Genomic DNA, 22,737 nt, shown 5'->3' with positions numbered 1-22,737 from the left:
CAACCTCATGTTTGCTGGGGTATCTGGAGTCCTCAGCTGCTCTTGCTATTGAAATCATGTTTGTCATGGTGTTTCTTACGAGTCGACAAAAGAGTTCCTTTGACAAAGGTTCAGCACACTCTGTCCCCAGCCGCTTCTTTTCAAAGTAGGAATGTCGAGCTTGCTCAAGTTCACTGTCTGTGAAGACTATGTACTCTGGGTTGGACATAGTCACAAACTTAGAAGTGCTGGGTTCCTCTCTGGAGAAGTCACCATCTCCAGTAGTTGTTAGCGTTTTTTCAGCAGCAGTCTTGTTCTAAAATACAGTGTACATGGGGCTAATTTCACATAAAATTGCATAAGAACTTTAGGTCTCTACACATGAAAGAAAGTACAACAAAATATCAGTAAAGTGTCGAACAATAAAAAATATGTATATTTAATAAATGTGTAGGCCACTTGATTTAAATCAAAACTAAAGAAGATTCTACTGTCTATCTGTTAAGCGAGTATTGGTGGAATTACTTGAAACTGCATAAAACAAGCTGGTGTGTTCTCAGTTTTGTCACACAGCGATAGGACAGAACTTACTTCTTCACATTTGTGCACTGCAAGCCATAGAGCCCGACGCCTGAGGAAATGTACAGGACCAGGAAACAGATCTTTGATGTCATCTCGTGAAAGTGATGAGAGCAGGTCTTCTCCAACATTTGCTTCTGCAATAGGAGTTTCCAATTATCACTACATTGCACTATCCTCATGTGCAAGCCAGCTGACAGCTTTGCTTGGGTAACAAACAGGATACACAAGAAACATACCGGTAATTTAATATTTACCATTTAAAAACAATTCTCTATTCCATTATATTCCCTCCTGACTGCTCCACAGGTTCTAAATTACCTTCCTCCTATTGACTGGAAAAAGCATTATAGTTGTGATTCGCTTGCACCTTTCGTCCACACGTAAATGGCGTTTTCGGTCACTGAAAAAGGAGATTTCTAAAAACGCTTGCCAGGGTGGATATTTTTGAAAACTCCTTTTTTGCATTTAGGTGTGGACGAGAAAAACGGAGAAAACGCAGCGTCAAAGGTGTGGGCCTTTTTTGACGACACACTGTGCGCCGCATTATTGTTTCGGTGAAATGAATTTCTACAATACTGTTAATTGTACTCTCTGCAGTGTTTAAATGCTTACATATACACACACAGTTACTGTCCCTCCACACATAGGACTGGGTTCTGCTTTTATGCCCTATCTTTCTTTACTATTTCCCACCGAGGCTTCTAGACTTCTGATTGGCCAACATTCAGGTTAGGAATACGGTTAGGAATATATCGCCACCTGTTGCTTTGGCATGTTCCTAGCAGCGTTTTCCTTAATTTCTGCGTTTACGTGTGGACGGGATTATTACCCATGTACATAGTGTAATAGCACTAGCATATTTAAATATGCTAATGCAACTAAGCTAACCGCACAAGCTAAGCTAACAACCGGTATAGCCTGCCATGCTAGCGACTTAACATGCAACATAGCAGAACACAAAACATAGAAAAAACAAAACAGTCACATACCTTTCAAGGTGGCAATTGTTATTTCGTCCAGTTTCTCCATAGCATGCCTTAATTTCTTCACACTGTACCACTGTATCCCAGACCCAAAAATATTACTAATCCTGCAATCCAAATTTGAGGTGCGAAGCTAGAGGCGCGAAGCTGGACTGTACCAACTCAGGAGTATGGGGTTGTGTACAGAAATGGTTTAGTTCGCTCTTTTATATCTATAAAATTCTATATATTTAAAGATATGACTATTTAGTTAGATTATATTAAGTAAATACTGACATGTCGGTACTATTACTTAGTACAGCTGTTATAAGGCACCGAATTAGGATAGCCATTCCTACCCCTTAATGGAATAATCCTGGTCATCTTGGCTTTATGGGAAAAACGGTTCACGGACCAGTGAAACAAAATGATTTGGCGCTGTGTTATCTGCTTCGTATTTGTGGGTCTGACCCTCAAATCCTTACTGAGTCATATTAATTCTGCACATAGCCATAGTCCAGATTTCCGTGTAGTTTGTGGCATAGATGGATGTGTCAAAGAATATCGTGTTTACAATTCATTTTGGTATCACATTCGTCGAACACACTCCGACCACCTTGGCAATGGACGATGCAGCGGATCGACTAGGACACAAAAATCTGTAAGGTGAGACTGACTATATACTTTGATATCTTTGTAAATAATCATATAAAGTATTCATGTTAGATTCCTACTTGTTTTTACAGCTTAACAGTAGATATGTTAATGCTAATTCCTTATGATCCACATCAATGCTATTTCTAAACAATTTTTCTGAGTGTTTAATTTCTCCTAATAGAGAAAACACCATTTTTTTAAAACTTTTGTTTTAAATAAACCAATGGGCATGGTCCAGAGTCTCCTTGGTTGTTTGTGTTTATTAATATTCATTGTTTCAGTTAGTTTCCTGGTTATTTGTTAATTATTTCCAGTGTTTAGGTGTTCTCCGTGCCTCCCTTGTCTTGAGTCAAGTGTCCCTGGTTTGATGTTCATGTTTATTCCTGTTTTACTTTGATAGTCCCTGCCCTGCATCAGTGTATTTTGTTGCCCTTCCCCCTGGTCTCTTCTCATCTGATTAGTGTCAGCTGTGTTTCGTACCTGTCTGCCAATTCCTCGTTTCCTTTTGTGTATGTATATTTAGTGTGTTCTTCCCTCTGTTCTTTGTCGGATCGTCTGCATTTTCTCCTCTGTGTCATCTGTGTTCCCTCCCTCGGGTTTTCATGTCTCATGATCCTTGCTCCAGGTTGTAAGGTTTTTGCAACATTTTCAATGTTTCCTGTGTTCTTTAGTTTAGCTTTCCAGGTTTAGGTTTTTGAGGATTCTTACAGCTTTTAAACTACAGTTAAGCTGCCAAGTATCAATCAGCAATAAATTAGTAAAATTTTATTAAACTCAGTCTGAAAACATACATATTTTGGAGTAAATTATCAAATGCGAATAGAATTATTTAGAAATTATCAGTGTAGCTTGTAATTAATATCTTTAACTAGTCAATTAATCAATTAATCTCAATTGCAGTTCTAGGAGGGAACCCTCATCAGCGGAGAACAGAAGTCTGAGTAACATGTGGGCCTACAGGACTGATCCAGTGGTCGAAAACCAGCCAACAAGCCAGCCAACAATGGATGCGGCTGTAGACACCAGATTGAACTCAGGAGAAGATGCAGTGATTGATCAAAACACAATACAGCATGATCCAGACAGTGTGTGCCCCGAACATTTTGGTACTTTTGACAGTAATAAGACATTGTACTCTGGCTTCGATGATGGTGCCCATATCTCGCAAAGGCCCCTTGTTCCATCCCAGACCAACAATGATACCTCGACTCCAAACATTTCAGCAGCTTGTCCAAGCGTGTTTGCAGATGGAGTAGCATCATCCCAATCTATGGTGAGTCTATCACTACTGAACAATAACAACTTCTTTTGATAAAACATTTTACCAGTTTATTACACTCCTATATTTATTTCTCTTTTCTGAAGGATGACTCCTGCCACGATGTTCTTACCAGACAAGCAACAGCTCTTGTATTGACTGCAAGAGAGAAACATCGTCTTTCACAGGTTTGTGCTCATACAAAATTAGAATGATTATTTTAACATGTGGCTCTATTTTTTTTCATCATTTATTATTAACAATTTTCCCTAAACTGTAACTGCCTTTAATTCATTCTGATTATCCTAATAGTAACTATGCAAAACCAAGCATCACTTGTATGTGCCTCCAACTTTCCAGTTTACCCAAGGCAGTCATAGTCTCCAGCCATCCATCCATTCACCTCCGCCTATCCTTTTCAGGGTTGCTCCCATCACAAGCCTTCCTCCGCCACCTAACTCTTAGTCTCAGTTTAAAAAGGAAAATTGTAATCTTAATTAAACTAAAAATTTGAGTTTTGCAAGAAATCCGAGAAGGAATTAAAAAAATTTTTTTTCCTTCAGTTTCAGTGAGGAAAAAAATCTATAAGAAACAGTCAAATAATTCTATGCAGTTTTTTGGTTGCAGAGCTACGTACGTTATTAGTCCTTACATTATAAGTTGTCTATTCGCTAAAAATAAATCTCTTTTAATAGCAAACAACTAAGATGTCGTTTGTTCTTTTTGTCTGTTTTACAGAGTGGTGTGAATGATGTCGTTGCAGCATTACAACAGTATCAGGCATCGTTGGTCAATAATCTGAGAAGTCAGGTACAAAAGGTTTTCCAGCAGCATCATGGAAGTGGACTTGAAAAAGATGTTTTGGCAGTCTTTGACCAGATTGAGGATCCATTTTCCTCTGTTTCAACAACATACAGGCAGGATGATGTGATAAAGAGAAATTTCAATTTTGTGGAGTCCGAGGAGGTTTGTGTTGGGTATACTGCTGTCATGGTAAAAAAAGGGAAAAAAAGATTCCTCACTACTGTGCCCAAATGTTTTCATTATGTTCCGCTTGTCAGAAGTTTGGAGCAGTTATTGTCCCATCCAAGAGTTTTGGCATTGATAGATGAGCAGAAAAATTACAGAAATGAGTATTTATATGATATCATAGATGGAGAACTCATGAAGTCTCACCGTTTATTTTCTGCACACCCCTCTGCCTTACAGATTATCCTTTACTCAGATGAAATTGAAATTTGTAACCCACTTGGGTCTCATGCCTCCAAAAATAAGTTGGTAATGTTCTATTATACTTTGGGAAACATTAATCCTAAATATCGATCAAAACTAGCTGCCATTCGTCTACTTGCCATTGCAAAAAAGAGTGCGCTTTCTGAATGTGGTGTAGATGGAATCTTGCAAAGGCTGCATGAGGACTTAGTGAAGCTATATAATGGAGTTAAAATTCAAACTGGAAATGGTGAACGTGAAATATTTGGAGCATTAGTTTCATTATGTGGAGACACTTTGGCGCAGCATGAGCTTTGCGGGTTTAAAGAGGGTGTTGGGTTTGCCCATAGTAAATGCAGGCAGTGTGAATGTTCATTTGAGGACATGCAAATTTATTTTGATGAGGATAACTTTGAGGAACGGACATTTGAACGACATGTCCGGCAATGTAGCGAAATTGAGAAGGCCAACACAGAGTATCTAAGAAGCAGCTTAAAAACAACATATGGAATAAACAGAAGAAGCAAACTTATTAATTTCCCAGCATTCAACTTGATCCAACAAACACCCCAAGACATGATGCATGTAATTTTTGAAGGGATTGCTCCATTAGAAATAAAGTGTGTGTTGAAACACTTAGTTCTTATGGGAGAGCTAGACTTAGATCTCTTCAATGCTGCAATGACTGGTTTCCCATACTCTCCAGTTGATATTAGAGATAAACCAAGTGTTATTACCTACAGTACATTAGCTTCCAGTGACAATAAGTTGAAGCAGTCCTCGGGGCAAATGATTGTTCTTCTGAAAATTTTGCCATTTCTGATTGAATCAGCCAAAGGTACTGAACACTACGCATTCATTCTTGAACTCATTGAGATAGTTCAGATTTTACTTGCTCCTGTCATCAGTCTGCAGACTATTAACAAGTTGAAAATCCTCATTGAACAGCACTTGAAGCACATGAAAGCCCTTTTCCCAGATAACAACATCACACCAAAACAACATTATTTGATTCATACACCAAGCCAAATTAAACGTTTGGGACCAATGGTCCGTCATATGTGCATGAGATTTGAATCGAAACATTGCTTTTTCAAACAATGGGTGTCAAAAATAAATTTTAAAAATTTTTGCAAATCTTTAATAAAGCATAATCAAATGTATGAATGTTGTCAGAATGTGGATAGTTTTGATCACCCCATTTTTTCCAATGAATGCACATTAGGACCAACCTCAGAAGTAAGCATAATGTCATACTTAAAAGAAAAAATGAGGGCCTTCCTTGGAAATGATGAAGTAAACCATGCAGTGACTGTTAAATAGCTTAATCTAAATGGTAACAAATACATAAGGGATAGGTCATTAATTGTTTGTGCTGTTGGTTCTAGTGGTTTACCTATATTTGGGCTTGTGAAAAATATCTATGTGATCAATTCATCATTGTACTGTTTTGAATTCCAGCAGCACAATACCATTTGTTATGACAGAGATTACATGTCATATAAGATAGAGATTCCAAACATGGCACAAGCAACGGAGCTGATATCCGCTGATAATCTTATAGATTTCACTCCATATTACAGTTTCACACACAAAGATATGACATATGCAGTCATGAAATATTACCTGTGTGATGTAATTGGACTACACATGAGTTCAACAGATGTTTTATAAAAGGTACACTGCTTTACATGCATGAACTGTATTATCAGGTTATTGTTTTGGACAGTTTTGTTGTTGAGTTTTCTATCAAATCTGACAGTTGAATGCGATTGTAGCATTGCCACAGTGAAGATATGTGTACTGATACTTGTCTGATGCTGATCTATTAATCTGTTTGACCTGGCCTAAAGTGAATGAGTTATGCCGTTTCTGTTTTTCAAATGGGCCTGTATTTCATGTTTATCATGTGCTTTTCCAGCTTTTGTGCATGTTTTGTCAAACTTGACAGCAGTTTTATTACACTTTAGTGTCAATAAATACATTTCTTAAACTGAGCAGCTGTTTAAGTGGCCTTACTCTTGAAATGAGAAAAATAATCTTGTTTTTATTAGGGAATTTCAACCATACCTTGTAACTGGTAAATAAAGCTCAAGATGAGCTGAAATATCCTTTTAAGGAAAAGTTAGACATATTTTCCTAGAATAAGATTTATTTTCTTGTGCAAAACTTGCTTGTTAAGAATATATTTTCTTTTTAGACAAAAAATAAGAAAAAATGTCCATAAAGAAGGGTTTTTTTACTTTCTTGAAAATCGTTTTTTGCAGTGCAGTGTAAAATTAGACTGGTCAGCTTGTAGTGAAGATGATTTCTTAGCTTATCATAGTAATACCGATATACATCTGAACAACATTTCTTTGCCCAAAGAAGCTATTTTGTGCAAGGATGTCAACTGTAAGAATGCTGTGCATAAACCTTTACTCTGCTCCATGTATGATGATATAGTGACTGCTCTGCATGAAAGTGGTACACTGCTTGATAAACAATATAAGCATAAGAAACCTAACATCAGACCTGGCTGGAAAGAACATGTATCCATGTACCATGATGAAGCTCGCATAGCTTATAAATGTTGGGTCATGGCTGGAAGACCTAAACAAGGCCCAGAATTTGAACAGAAAAAATGTGCGAATGCCAGATATAAGTACGCTGTTCGCTTTATAACTAAAAATGAGCAAATGCTGAGAGCAGATTCTTTGGTAAATGCTGTGAAATAATATGGCAGATTTTTGGAAAGAGGTGAAAGCTCTTAATAACTGTAAACCATCTCTACCATCAACTGTTGAAGGTGTTTCTGGGGCAGATAACATTGCAGCGTCATGGAGACAGCATTACAGTGCGTTGTTTAACTGTATAAAAAGTGATCCATATGAGGACAATCTTGACATGAGTAATGACACAATAAGTGTAAGGACACGTGAAGTATATGAAGCCATTCATAGGTTGTCTGATAATAAATCCTCTGGTTTGGATCACATCACTGCAGAACATTTAAAACATGCTAGTTTAAGGCTAGCTCCTCTTCTAGCGCTCTGTTTCACTGGGTTTATGATTCATGGCATATTACCAGACTCAATGCTGTGTATTTTACTGGTACCAGTTATGAAAGACAAAGCTGCAAAAGTGAGCTGTTTGGATAATTACAGGCCGATTGCACTCGCCAGTATTTTATCTAAGGTGTTAGAAAGAATCTTGTTTGATAGAGTTAGTGTGTTCATCTCTTCTCTGGATAATCAGTTTGGCTTCAAACCAAAGCACGGCACTGACATGTGCATATATGCACTTAAGGAAATAGTCAGTTTGTATAGGGCTAAAAAGTCATCTGTCCTCATGTGTTTCATTGATGCCTCTAAGGCTTCTGATCGAGTGAACCACAGAAAACTTTTTGATAAACTGAAGACACGGGGAGTTCCTCAATACATGGTGAGGATTCTCTCTTACTGGTACGCTCATCAGAACATGCAGGTTAAATGGGGAAGCAGTATTTCTGCCCCCTTTGGTGTCAGCAATGGTGTCAGACAGGGTGGGATTTTGTCTCCAATTTTATTTAATTTATATGTTGATGATCTGTCCATACAGCTGAGAGCCTGTAACACTGGGTGTATATTAGGTAAAGCACTGATAAATCATCTCATGTATGCAGATGACCTGGTTGTTTTTAGTCCAAGCAGTGCTGGGTTACAGGATCTTCTCAATGTCTGTACTGAATATGGTGTGCAATATGACATTGAGTACAATGCTGCTAAAAGTGCTGTTCTGATATGTAGAACCAAGCAGGATAAACAGCTAAATTTCCCTTTGTTTAAACTGGCACAAAAAACTCTTGAAGTTCATAAAAAGGTGAAATACCTCGGTCACTTTATTACTGAGCAAATGAATGATGATGATGACATATACAGACACCGATGTAAGCTCTATGTGCAGGGAAATACTATTGCACGCAAATTCAGCTTTTGTTCACTTCCAGTTAAAGTGGCTTTGTTTAAAGCGTATTGCACACCGCTATATACTGCCCCCTTGTGGTCATCCTACAAACAATGTAGCATGCAGAAGCTGCATGTTGCATATAATGATGCGATGAGAATCCTTTGCAGGATACCTAGAAGTGGTAGTGCCAGCCAGATGTTTGTAGCTGTGGGTGTCTGGACTTTTAAAGCACTTTTAAGAAAGTTAATGTTCAATTTTAGAGAACGACTGGATGGTTCGAGTAACAGTATAATTTTAGCACTTACAGATCCGACAGTGAGTGGTTCCCGTTACTCATCCAGTCTCAGAAAGCACTGGTGAAAGTGTTTGTGTATTTATTGATTTATTTTAAGTAATTGTGTTTTATGTATATTATGGTTTTATATTTTTACAAATGCTTTATATACTTATTTATACATATATTTAATGGTTTATACCTTGTGTGTGTGTGTGTGTGTGTGTGTGTGTGTGTGTGTGTGTGTGTGTGTGTGTGTGTGTGTGTGTGTGTGTGTGTGTGTGTGTGTGTGTGGGAGTTGTGTGTTTTTTTTCTTGTCTTGTTTTTATGGACATGAAGTCTGCCAATAAAGATTTAATTGAATTGATTATGAAGTTATTGAGCTGCACATACGTTACGACCTGCTTAAGTTCGAGGTCACAGCGTCTGTAGAGCAGCTGGAACATAATGAAGTCTACAAGGTTAAAGTTTTCTCTTCAGTTATTGTTCTTTCTGCTGCTTGGTTTGATGGATCTGAGAGCTTTTGTTTTTATTATTGTTATTATAATTATCATTAATATTTTACTCTCTAGAAGCTTTAAAATAGTGTTTGTGTTTGAAAAAATTGATTTAAGAATTGAACAGAAACATCTGTCCTTCTGAAAATCGCCCAAAGGCACGGAGACAAAGTCAAAGGATGCAACCTGTAACTTTCTCTTCCTTCATGTCAGGACCATCATCCATGATTTATATAAAATGCATATAGCAACAGTAGCACTTTAGTTTGGACTTTATGATTTCTGTAACTGGAAAATATTATTTTGTTTAAAGACAGAAGTGACCGCATAGTTGCAACATCAAAGGGAAATATTAATTAATTAGCATCAAGTATATTTGTTGCTTAAGCGTTTGCACTATAACTTAAGTAGGATTATAACTTTTAAGGAAGGAAAGATTTCAGATATTTAGTTCACTGCTTCAGTTATTTTATATGAAATTAAAACATTTACGTTGGTCAAATATGATGCTCTAAATCAAATAAAAGTTTGAAAATAAATGATGTATTTTTAAATGCTGCAACAAATGTTCACAAAAAGTAACTATAATTAAAACCAGTTAAACAAAATCAAATGTTTGAATCATGCTTAACCAAATGCCAGGCTGGAGAGCTGAACCTAAAGTATACGTAGAAAGATTTCAACATGTGAGCAGTTTTTAATGTTTTTATCACATATAAATGTCACAGCAGTGGGTCCTGGCCCAATGCTTTGTGTTTTTGGTTTTCTTTGACTCTTGTTTTTCTTGCTTTTTGTTCTTCTTATTTATCAGGCTCTCAGTAATCTTAGTTCTCCCTCCCTCAGTGTTCATTTCAGCCTGTGTTTAGTTTCTGTTCCCGTGTCCCACGTTTCATCGTTTCATGTCGAGTCAGCCCTGTCTCTCTGTTTCCTGTGTCTCCCCAGTCAGCCCCGCCTCCCTCGGGCACTCATGTGTGATACAGAGTAATAAACCTGACTACATTTGCTACACTCTCTTTATTACCTGTTACTTTAAAATTCATACACTAATTATGTCTGCCCATCTCTCTAATGTGAAGGTCAAAGGTCAACATCCCAGTGACATAAGAATAATCCCAAAGGGGCAAAGGCAGCGGTTAATTTAGCACATTTAGCATTAAGGGTACAGCAAGGATATACTTTTACTTATTGTGGCAGGGGTGTGGTCTCTGGCCTGCTGCAGTGGAGGCTGGTGGCGGGACGTTGGACGGCACAGGTGAGGGTGATGGAGCTCATGACTCTCCCCTTTATAGTGACGGAGGAGACTGGCGTGGGGGAAGCGTGTAGTGGAGGAAGCCGAGGAGAGAGCTGGTTTCTGGCTACAAAGACGGCGTCAAACCAGAAAAGATTGCTCGTGGTCAAATAATGTGTCAATCACCTGTGAATCAAACTGTGTGTGGCTCAGTTCATGTCACAGTGTTGTTTAGTATATCTTCACTTGTCTCACTCTCCTTCTGTTCTGTCCATCAGGACGATCCTCAGCGCTTACACAGATCCTCCATCGATGTTTTGGATCCAATCAGTGATCAGTTCTACGAGGAGGCCTGGATGTTCACCAGCGCTCGCTACACCTCCATCTACCAGAAGGTGAGTGTACTCCTTTGTACTCAGATTAACATTTTACTTCTTAAAATACATTTTCATATATGAGCTTTCTATTATTTCATGGGCCATTTAATCAATATTAAAATTACAAGCATATCAACAAAGGTTAAGCTGGTTTTTTCCACTTGCTGTCACACAGTCATGGAGGAATACAATAAATACATAATCAGTCATAGATCCTGAACAATGACATTAAAAGAAAGTCTGTGGCTCTAAAAACTAAACAGTATAAAGACATGCTCCAAGCTGCTGTTTCTCTCCTACTCCTCTAGGTTTTCCACTGTCGGCCATCCAGCGATGCTGGAGGGCTACCTGGCCAATGCTGGCCTACACAAAGAGGTCCCGGCTCGGAGGAGCTGAAGAAGATCCTTGCCTTCCTCGTCAGTTTCCTCTTCAGTTCCTATCCCAACAAAACCTTCTTGCACCTATTAGCTCCAAAGAGGCTATGGTGCCCGTGGAGGTCTGGACCTGAGGCCTGTGCTCATCACGTGGATAGAAAACACTCTGACACCATTCTGGAGGTCTGATGGGACTCTGACCAAAACACAGATGAAATAAAACTTGTGGCTGGAGCTTTTAAAATTACTTTTTCACCTCATAGATTAATGCTCATGATTGCATGTTAGCAAGACAGCATCTCCCCAAGGTGAAACTCTCAGGAGACATTTACTCTTAAACTGTAATCTGGTTGAGACTACTTGAGGAGATCTTAGTAGCGAGTATGTGGATTTAGTCTCTTCACCAACAGCAGACAGACCCATGCCAAGAAAGCAGACATGTTCTCAAAGAAAGCCGAGAGCAGAGATTGGAAAAAGCTAAAAAGAAAAAGCTGCAGCTCCAGACGACTATCTGCCTGTAAGGCTGAAAAAGTCCAGTTACGCTCTATTTTGGAAAAGCTCCCAGTTTTGGTAACCTGGACTTTTATTTCCCCTCTTCTGCTACAGATGTTGACTGTGACCTCAGAGGCCAACTGGACCACACAGCTGCAGCAGGAGTGAGGGAGAGGAGTCTTCATCCAGCTTCAAAGAAAACATCCAGGTAAAGTGACGTGGATCAGCGGATAAAGTCGTCTCCACTTTCAAAGGAGATCCTCTGAGAGAGAGACTCTCTGAGCCATTTTAGCCTCAAATTATAGGACTTTATAGTACAGCAACACTTTTAAAGGACAAAAATAACATAAACTGTGACTGTAATACAAACAAAGTATTGCATGTGTTTTTAAAAGTGTTCCTCCGATGGGCAGGATATCACTATTAGACTGTCCCACCAGCCAACTTCAACAAGAGACCACAGCAGCATTCAGTGATCAGCACAGATGTTCCTCTAACACTCAGCATCTGATCCCTGTTGGTCTGTGTGCTTCTGCTTTTGCTCAGTTAGAAACCCTGCAGCAACCCGACCCAAAACTGTGTCTTCTTGTTGGCCTCAACGTTGAAGTGTCAAACGTCCAACATCTGGAAAGGAAACCACGCCAGTGTACTGTGATGTTTCACCAACATGTGGCAGACGCTGGTCCTGCCTTTCATGCTGACATCAGCAGAGAGCCCCGCCTACCTCAAAGCCTCCCCTGTCATGTATTGATCAGGATGATTATGAAGATGAGCGAGTGCAAATAAGACTGTAAAAGTCCACGAGCAGAATGTTTGGATGCTTTCTAATGATTCATGAATATCATGAGAGTGTTTGTGTGTTTTGTCTTTTCTTTGCTGACGTTTGTTACTAACAAAGACAATTTACGCTCTGTGTGTGTTTTCATCCTTACCAGCCGCACTCTAACTGCAATGAAGGAAACAAACTGTAGAAATGGTCGACTCAGTGACTTCATAAAATATTGAAGTGGTTCAGGTAGAGCCAGTTTTTAAATGACCATGAACACTGAGCGTATTGTATCTGTACAGCATGTTTTTCTATTAGACAGATTTGTAACAGAGGCCTTGCTCTCAGTAAGTTTGAAATCCTTTTCTGATTTATTTTGTAATCTCTGATCTTTGTGTATCCTGCTCAGTTTGCATGCTGCCTGTAGGAGTTTCTGTCTTTGTATTTGAAGATAATTCATTGAATATACTCAGCTGCTTCCCTTTGGTGCCTCACACATCACTGAAGTTTTTCAGTGTCCAGTTATTTGTTTTTAATAGCTGTTTGAATTCTCTGTATGTTTGACCCTGTAGACTGTTTAATGGACTGCTCGTCTTCCTGTTTGTAACCACTGCCTGTTTAGGACTAAAGATTTGGATTTTTGACTTTAACACAGCCTCTGCGTGTCGTCCCTTTGTGTCCTCGTCCTCTGTGAATGTGCCACAGATGTTTCCATGATAATAACTAGAGATGGACCGATCCGATATTACGTATCGGTCCGATACTGACCTAAATTACTGGATCGGATATCGGAGAAAAATAAAAAATGTAATCTGATCCATTAAATATCACGAAACCACCTCACGCAACACGCTGTAACACGCCTCAGAACGTTAGCACGTCGGAGCAGTATGCATCACGTGATAGAGCGGCTGTGGCATGCGGGACCTGTCGGTGGTCTGGATAGCATGTGGAGCTTCGCTAGCAACCTGGCATTTCATCTCCGACAAAGTTATCCCCAAGAGAAGTAAAGCAAGTGTGTAAGTCCATCTCTGAATGTTTGTAAAGCATTCCTGCGTTAAGCTTAACAAACGATATATGGAGCGACTGCCTCTCGCTCTCCGGCTGCTACTTCAATCGTGAAACTGATTAAATGATCAGCTGATCGGCTTTTCTGTCGCGAGTCCGTCTCTCTTGTTTGTTTTTGGCTCACTTTGCACCAGAAAGAGGAAACCAGCGGCTGAACAACAGCAGCACATTTAAGCTTGATAAGCTGTTGTTAGAATTTATTTAATATTACTTTGTACGCCAGGATCCTTTTCTACGTAGCTGACGGCTGGTAACTGTTGTAACAGCGGTCTGGCGAGGAAGGAGCGGCTAGCCGGTGTGGAGGTGTGGAGGTTAGCCGGATAACACGGAGCCAGTCGGTTAGATCCAATAACAGACCTTTATTCGCCGTCAGCAACATTACACTTTATAAGCCAGGTCTCCTCGGCTGTACTCGTCTGAACCTACATACGCGGGGATTGGTACCGCCAGCGCCAGCTTGTCACAACAGTAAGTAAGGTGTTTTCTTGGAGCATGGAACATGGGCAGCATGGAATGGCTGCCGCTAACAACTCACACACCCACTAGGAGACCCCCACAGCTACTACAATAGTTGGGCAACCCCCCCTAGTGGTGCTATAACCCAAAAGGTTTGTTACACTGTGCAGGGGCGGATCTAGCAAAGTTTAGCCAGGGGGGCCGATAGGGCATTAACTGGGAAAAGGGGGCACAAAGACATACTTTTCTTTCTTATTCTCATTTAAAATGTCTAGCTTTTAATAAATAATTATCTGACACCCAAAGTTTTAATTTGATGTAAAATGAATAGAAGTCAATTACTGTATATAGTGACTATTAAGTCTAATATATATACCCTAGTAAGCTATAGTACTTTTTCCTTTGGGAAGGTACCATCTGTGCAGTCTGCAATTTTGTTGAAGAAAGATGTTGAATCTATTTAATCTTGAAAAATAATTGATTTCTGTGCATTTTTTTTCACACTGCATCAAATTAAGGTTGATTACGTCGATTAAGCATCATGAGGTGGCGCGTGAAGGGTGGTTCCCTATTTTTTATTTATTTATTTTTGTTGTTGCTGGGAGTTGGAACCCTATTAGTTAGGTTGCTTAATATTTACGCTAAGTACTCTTTAAAATACCAGAATAGGGAGGATGGTGTAGGTCTAAGTTTATTAGATTGATCAGTATTGCTGAACTATGAAATGTTTTTTTTGTATACAGGTATAACAGAATAGCTTTAGTGTAGTTGTTGTTTTAAACTTGAGTATGAACTTGCAGACTTTCAAAATGCAGCAAGATATTTTAAAAAACAGTTTTGTTGATTAAAAAACACTATATCGGATTCATATCGGTATCGGCAGATATCCAAATTTATGATATCGGTATCGGACATAAAAAAGTGGTATCGTGCCATCTCTAATAATAACACAGCTTTCCCACAGTGGCTTGCAGCAGCATTTATTCACAGCACATTTGAGAAAGGTTCAGATTAACTCGATGAGTTTATATTCAGAATGATTCTGACAGTGGGCCACTGTGAATTGTGATCTTTCATCAGGTCAATGTTTAAGTTCAGTATTTCAAAGCAGGAGCTATGAACAGTCATCATGTTGGCATTATTGATTGCAGTTATGTTGATTGCAGTTATTTACATCAGACTTCTTCTCTGAGATAAGAGCACCATTTGTGGGAAAGATGACAGTATTTCCAGGCTGGATGCTGTTTGCAGGGAGAACTGAATGAAAGTCTCCTGCACCTCAGCGCTGAGGTCCACACCTGTGAACACAGATGAGGTCAATCTGCTGCAGCACGTAGAGCTTTACTGATCAGCAGGTTCAAAGGATTCAGCAGAGCGTAGAGTCAGAGCTAAATGCCACATCACCATAGAGTTTGTTAACAACAGCTTTCTTTGCCCTTTGTCTCGATGGACTGAATCAGGGATACTCGTCATACTTCACCTCAACCACATCACTGAGAGACCCCAGCCTGACACAGCAGCAGAGATGATGAAAGCAGAAACAGCAAACAGATGCTTCAGTTGTGTTTCTCTCTGTGTGTGCGCTCACGCCCACTTGTGTGTGTGAACTTTCCATGTACCTCAGCTTGTTTCTCCAACATGAGCCATCAGGGCTGAAAAACATCACTAACACATGAATTCTTTCTCTTTTTGTTATCACCTGTGATCATGTGTCTTATGTTTCTGTCATTCACCAGTTCTTGTATAGTTACGTATAACTAGACTTCTGTGGGACGTAAATGATTGTTTTGTATGCAGATCTGTACAAAGGATGTAAACACTTGATTACAAAGGAGATCTCAGCTGTGTTGTGATGGATGGACTTCAACGTATTTGTTAAAAAAGAGAATAAAGCAAAGTGTTTTAGCTGTTTGGGAGTTTTTGTTTGATTCGATTCAGTTTTATTTCTATGGAGTCAAATAATAACAAAGGCTCTAGAACAGCCCTGAGTTTGTCCAGGTGACACTCCTCTGAAGAACAAAGACAAAGAGGAAGAAGGGGATTCGTTTTCAAGTCTTGTTTCTTTCAAAATAAAAGCTGAAATGTTTTGGAAGCATGATAATATTTCAGCCAGGATGCCGTCTCCAAGGAGACCTGCACCTCAGCGCTGAGCTCCACATCACGCCCTGTGAAAGCACAGATATAAATCTGCTGCAGTGAGAAGAACTTTACCCAACACAAGTGTAGAAGTAGACATTTGACTTTACCTACAACCTGTTAACAACAAAGCTTTCATTGCCTCTGTTGTTGATGTCATGTAGGACTAATCATACTTCACATCAGCCATGCACACGTCAGAGGATCTCCAGGCTTTCAGTAATAAAGCCAAGCAGATGATGTGAACATAGCAATAGTAAAACATGCATCATAATCAGCTGTATGTGTCGACTATGTGGCACCTCAGTCTGGTTGGCATGAAGAAAAGTTGTGTAACATGTAGCATAAGGGCTGCAAAGACATCATGTAGACAGCAGTCGTCTGTTAGTCGTAACGTATCTCCTGTTAAAGAGTTAAATGTGCGTTCTCCATCTCTGTCCTCTCACAGCTCGCCGTACACCAACTCCAGCTATGGTAACCATGGCTGTGCCCATCAACACGCTGAAGCTGAGACGCCACCCGTCACTATGGCAACTCCAATAGGGTTACCTGTCAGCTGTGGACGCATGAAAGGAAAACAGCAGAAACACAGACATGTTTACTGGAACATTTCCTGTTGACAGCTTCATGGAAAAGTGGGTTTAAACACTTTTCTATGTTTTATTTTGTTTATTTATGGATTTATTGTGAAAGGAATTTCAAAGTTTTAATTTGACCTTTCCCCTGTTTTTCATACAGACTGGAGACGAATGGATGGTGCTTTCTTTGTTTGTCTAAAGATAATGAATAAAACTCTACACACATCTTAAACCACCCTCCTTTCTATATATTTTGTTATATAAATGGAAAGTATATAAGACACAAACTGAGCTTATATGATACTAAGGACCCTGGAGGTCAGTCCACCTTTATAATTCAGCACAGCCTGGAGTCTCTTAGTCAAGCTTGTTTGTGTTTTCTGTGAGGAAGTTTTCAGCAGCAGCTCTTTTCTTGGATGTTGGTTCCCTTTGTTTCCATCCTCTGTTAAGATGTTTCAGTAATGTTGAGGTCTGGGGAGGCCAATCCATGGCTGACGTCCTGTGATGCTGCATTAGCAGTTTGTTCATAGTGAAAAATGAAGCCACTGCCAATCAGACATTTGCACAGTGGATCAACTTCTGATGGTACTGTCCTGAATTCCACACCTATAATATGTTTGCACATACTGATGAATATGTGCAGCTGATTTTCAGCCCAGTTCCTGTGTGACAGACGCCAGTCTTTCTGCCTGTGTCCTTCCTTAACAATAGAGCCATCCTTCCACTGAGACTGTTTCTGATGAGGCTTCACTGAGCAGTAGATGGATCCCTCAGCTCATCTAATCGTCCTATTTCTAACACATGACTGTCAGAAACTGTTAATCTGCTGCAGCTCTTTAACTCCTCCACTTCTTTTTGTGTAATCTCTTAGTTTCCTCATCTTTTAAGGTGGCACTGCACACCAGATCCAAAGTCAACATGCTGTTATATAATGGAGTTGAACCTGTAATGGAGTTTGATTTAAACCAATCAGCAATTAAGTGAATGATGATGAGCAAAGATGGTGGAGGTGGTGGATGAAGACCCGGACAGCTGTGGTTGGCTCCTCGTATAGAGCAGAGTGAGGTTGTGTTTGCACATTATTATAAAACCATGTTCACCATATATTTTAGCTGCAGACAATAACATGATTTCTTTGCTGTGGTGATTTTATTCCACTTTGGTAAAATGGAAAACCATCATTTCTTGCTGTAATTCACACATTATTCCAAGAGCCTCAACACAAGCCTTGTAGTCCGACCATATATAGACAAATCAATAGTTGTGTTTGTAACAGCTCATGAACATGAATCGTTCCACATTACTTTAAAATCATTGCAAACTAAACTGGAATAAATGAGTGTTTATATATAGTTTTGTCTCAGCTGTTCATACACAGTGTTTCAGTTCTTATCAGAGTCCCACCGTCTCACTGTGGTGAACCTTTAGCTCTGTTGTAAACGTGTTGTTACACCAGGTTTCCCTCATTTAAAAATAATCTCTCATTAGAAATGGACATGATGTCTAAGACATAGAAATGCTTATTATGGGTTCACTTGATGTCACTGAAAAGATGCACATGGGTAACGTGCAGGCCGTCCTGCTCCGAGGTTTATCTCCTCACCTCGAGTCTGCGACACTCTCTCCGTGTCCTCTCAGATAAGGGCGCGCACATTTCTGCACGAGCTTCTAAATTACAAAGAGCGATTCACAAAACAGAAGCTCACAAAACACTCATCACAAACCAAAAATGGCTCCACTGAGCGTCAAACTGTCACCAGAATTTACTGATAATCTAAAGACTCACAGAACTCATTTTGTCTCATTGTGTCTTAGTTTGAGACATAAGTGCATGATCATAATACTGTGTAGTTAGATGAGACAGAGCTGATGCTTGCTCTTAATTATCCTCTTCATGTTTCCCGAGCCTCAGCAGTGGAAGCTACCATGGATAGAAAGACTATGACTCATCTTAAATCTCAAATCTTTGTCTCCAAAGAGCTGCTGATGTGTCCGATATGATCCACAAGCTTAAACTAGGATTATAAGTGTGTGCAGTGATGTGTGTGAAACCTCTGAGGACTCACACGTGTGTGCTTCAGCCCACACACACATATGAAGCACTGCGACCTCACACAGAAGTGTTTTACACATCCAGCCTGAATCCTGATCATTTCTACAGTTTATTAAGTTCAGCTTCACCTGAACATCAGTGATGAAGCTGCTCTGACTCCATCACAGCTCACAGCTGTTGGAATGAGTCAAACAATGAAGAAGGTTCAGAAACAGCTGATGATTTTACAGAAACATGATGCAAACATGAAAATGGACACATGATTTTTTATTAACAGACATATGTTAATATGTCTCATGAAGCACTGAAGCTTTTCATCCAATTGGTTCACCCCAACGCGAAGCTTCTTGAAGCTTCATTTGCTCTAGCAGGACACTTACTGGACGTAAAAATATTAGTTGGCATGAATTTGAAGAGTGTGGCCTTTTGCACACAGCCTGTAAATGTCAACAACAAAAGGAGTGTGTAAAACATGTATATTGTAGTGATGCAGTGTACTGTGTATATTTATACTGGCAGTATGGAACATGATTATTTGGAAATGCCTAAAATGGAAATGATCATATACTGTGAGGTGAGGTGTGGACAGTGGTTGTGCTTTTGTAACATTGAGGCAAGGACAGTGATTAGTGTTTAGGGGACACATCATTGGTTTTTATTTAAAAACAACAGTTTCTCCACTGTGGCAGGTCGTAGGCGATTTTTTTCCCCTAAACTGTCTCTAACTCTCACTAACCGCAACTCTCCATCAAACACCCACATTTTGAATGAAGTCTGAGGGTTTATATCGCTGTCATAGCTCGCGGCAAAGTTCGAACCACTTCATGAACCAGTCACGTGGTACAGCCGGGCAGCGAGGCTTCGGACGTCATCATTTTCAGCTCCTCCCATAAATGAAGCAAGCCTCGATACGTGCTTCGCGGACACGCCCCCTCCATTACTCGACACACGCTTCGAAGCCTCGATACAGAACGTCACATCACTAATACTATGTGTAAAGAAACAGGCAGTAGATTTATTCAACTTAAGATAATCCATAGGTGGCATCGAACACCTCAACAATTGTATAAAAGGAACCTGGCCTCTACGGACGAATGTTGAAGATGTGATGGTCAAAATGCTTCGATCTTACATATCTTATGGAGCTGTTTGGCACTTCAGGATTGGTGGGAAAATATAATGGAGGTAATTTTCAGTGTTTTAAAAAGGAGATTTGGTATCTCACCAAAACTGTCCATCCTTGGTATAACCACAGAACTTTCTGATGGAGATTTTTCCAGTTATACAAAAAGATGGGTTATTCTGGTTCTTACTACGGCCAAAGGGGTCCTGCTAAGACATTGGTGGAAAAAGAGCCCCCTCCCTATGAAGAGTGGCTAAAGACAATGGCTCAGTTGGCGTCTTATGAAAAAGTGACTTATGGTTTATTAGACAAATTGCATCAATATGATTGTATTTGGCCCTTTACAAGCTGGCTTTCTGTAACTTGAAGAACAGGAGTGATGACAGAGTGGTGGTGTGGGGATTGGTGTGCGAAGAAAGAATAGGATAACTTTTTTGAATTATTTATTTATGTATTTATCCTTTAGTTCTGTTACTGAAGCTTAAAATGAAATAAATATTGTTGATGATAAAAAAAAGTTGGATTACACTCAGAGGAACAATCAGGACAAGAAGCAGACGAGGAGGAAGACTTAAAAGATGAAACCTTATCTAAAAAAGAATTTGAAAACGCTCATAAAGAACGTGTGAATATGGTAAAGGCATATCAGAACAAGGATTAGCAACAGAATTAAACATTTGAAATAACATACGGGGGTTGTGACCATTAGCCAGAATGACTTTGGAAAAAAAGATGCCTTAGCCATTCTAGCAGCACTTTGAAAATTTGAGTGGCGAGTCCGTAACATAACTTTAACATGGGTTGGTTCATTTACCCACTGAAGGAGGTTAAAACAGTTAAAGCAAGAAAGTCTTATATATAAATATAATGAGCTTTGAGACTAAACGTGTTAAGTTGTGCTGTATGAATAAAGCTGAAGACATCTAAAGAAGGTGTTCCTGAAATGTGGCTTTATTAGAACAGGACGGATGGATGAGCACAGCCCTCTCAGCACAGGGCTGACAGCACGTTTTTAGACCAAACTTTAAACTACATTTACTGAATTTGTTGCTTTTCAAAGACAGTTAAGAGCAAAGTCCAATTAGAAGAGCTGGTTCTGATGAAGACTCTGAACCTGTAAACAGCAGCTAAGTGAATAAAGATCTGCGTCCACCAATCCTCAGCAGTGACAACACTTAAACATCAAAATCCTTCATGCACACCTTTTTCTCCGCTGTGCTCAAAATGCTCGCAGCTGTTAAAGTCGAGGAGAAAAGTTTGACATATTTCAGCACCATTAAATGTTAGAGAAGCCTCTGAAAACCAGCTCACGGTTACTTCCCAAGCAAAAGCCTCTGCTTGTGTTCACAGAGCCTCAATCACAACAAATAAGACAATAGGCAAGGCAAGGCAAGTTTATTTGTATAGCACAATTCAACAGCAAGGTGATTCAAAGTGCTTTACAGAGACATTAGAAACAAAAACAAATAAAAAGCATGATTTAAAATTGATTAAAACAAGCAAATAAACTAACTAACTAATTAACAAACAAACAAACAAACAAAACAGTATATAAAATCAAAACAGATAAAATCAGAACAGTAGATAAAATCAGTAGTTAATGTAAGTTTTGAAATTTAAGCTTAAAAGTGTGGATTTGGTGCTTTATTCAAATGCAGCTGAGAACAGGTGAGTCTTCAAACTGGATTTAAATAAACTGGGTGTTTCAGCTGATCTGAGGCTTTCTGGGAGTTTGTTCCAGATATAAGTAGCATAAAAGCTGAATGCAGCTTCTCCGTGTCTGGTTCTGACTCTGGGAACTGATAAAAGACCGGATCCAGATGACCTGAGGGATCTGGAAGGTTCATACTGGGTCAGGAGGTCACTGATGTATTTTGGTCCTAAACCATTCAGAGCTTTGTAGACCAGCATCAGAACTTTAAAGTCTATCCTCTGACGGACAGGCAGCCAGTGTAAAGACCTCAGAGCTGGACTGATGTGGTCCACTTTTTTGGTCTTAGTGAGGACTCGAGCAGCAGAGTTCTGAATGAGCTGTAGTTGTCTGACTGATTTTTTAGGTAGACCTGTAAAGATGCTGTTACAGTAGTCAAGCCTACTAAAGATGAATGCATGGACTAGTTTTTCCAGGTCCTGTTGAGACATCAGATCTTTTATCCTTGAAATATTCTTGAGGTGACAATAACAACACAAGTGAGGACAAAGTGACACCAGAGGCTGGAGAAGAGCCAGCATGAAGTGACCATTGTGTGTGCACACTTTCTCTTGGGCCCACTCTTCATATACCAGTGTGACAAAGTCCTGAGTGCAGCCTCAGTTTGCATGTTAGTCCACCAAGTTCCACCTGAGCTTTGAAGAAAACACACTCACTCTGGATTTTCACACTTGTTGGCTTCATACAGGAACTTCAGCAGTCGCAGTTAACGTGGCTTCAAATGCAAAGAATCCAAATACAAAGTTTAGTATTGAGAAAAGTTAGGTGGGAAATAACTGGAAAACAAAGTGAATGTGTGCACCCTACCATTGAAAGAACAGAGTTTTGGCTTTGCTCAGATCTGCTGTGGATTATCATCATTCATGTTCCTATAATACATGTAGAGCTGCAGACACATGACAGCATTCAGCTCCAATAGAGGCGGTTTATAACTAAAGTAACAGACATATTCAAGCACAGCATGAAACGCTCCTTGTTTTTGTAGAGAAGCTGATCAGGCTGTTTCTTTATTCCCCGAGACCAGCTG

General features: G+C 39.6%; 3 protein-coding genes across 3 annotated transcripts in view; 2 read left to right on the top strand and 1 right to left on the bottom strand.

The window, feature by feature from the left end:
• Positions 1-13,235, top strand: part of LOC308402630 (uncharacterized protein) — a gene marked incomplete at its 5' end in the record, with an annotated part of 49,609 nt that extends 36,374 nt beyond the window's left edge. The window contains 4 exons of the mRNA XM_080891619.1: positions 10,855-10,971; positions 11,262-11,510; positions 11,934-12,027; positions 12,366-13,235. Of these exons, the coding sequence (XP_080747745.1) occupies positions 10,855-10,971; positions 11,262-11,510; positions 11,934-11,987 (420 nt within the window). The 3' untranslated portion in view covers positions 11,988-12,027; positions 12,366-13,235. The remainder of the gene's footprint in view (positions 1-10,854; positions 10,972-11,261; positions 11,511-11,933; positions 12,028-12,365) is intronic.
• LOC308397978 (uncharacterized protein) overlaps positions 1-22,737 on the bottom strand; it is a 339,745-nt gene that overhangs the window by 180,450 nt on the left and 136,558 nt on the right. The window lies entirely within an intron of this gene.
• Positions 3,123-10,750, top strand: LOC308399626 (uncharacterized protein; the record flags this gene model as incomplete). The annotated part of the gene is made up of 4 exons (XM_080886992.1): positions 3,123-3,453; positions 3,546-3,626; positions 4,177-4,860; positions 10,568-10,750. The coding sequence occupies exons 1-4, from the start codon at positions 3,127-3,129 to the stop codon at positions 10,748-10,750; spliced, it is 1,275 nt and encodes a 424-aa protein (XP_080743118.1). The 5' UTR covers positions 3,123-3,126.

This window comes from Rhamphochromis sp. 'chilingali' (genome assembly GCF_963969265.1).
Source record: "Rhamphochromis sp. 'chilingali' genome assembly, chromosome: 1".
Taxonomy (NCBI): domain Eukaryota; kingdom Metazoa; phylum Chordata; class Actinopteri; order Cichliformes; family Cichlidae; genus Rhamphochromis; species Rhamphochromis sp. 'chilingali'.
Note: the sequence above shows the minus strand (reverse complement) of the source record. Positions and strands in the feature narration are given on the sequence as shown.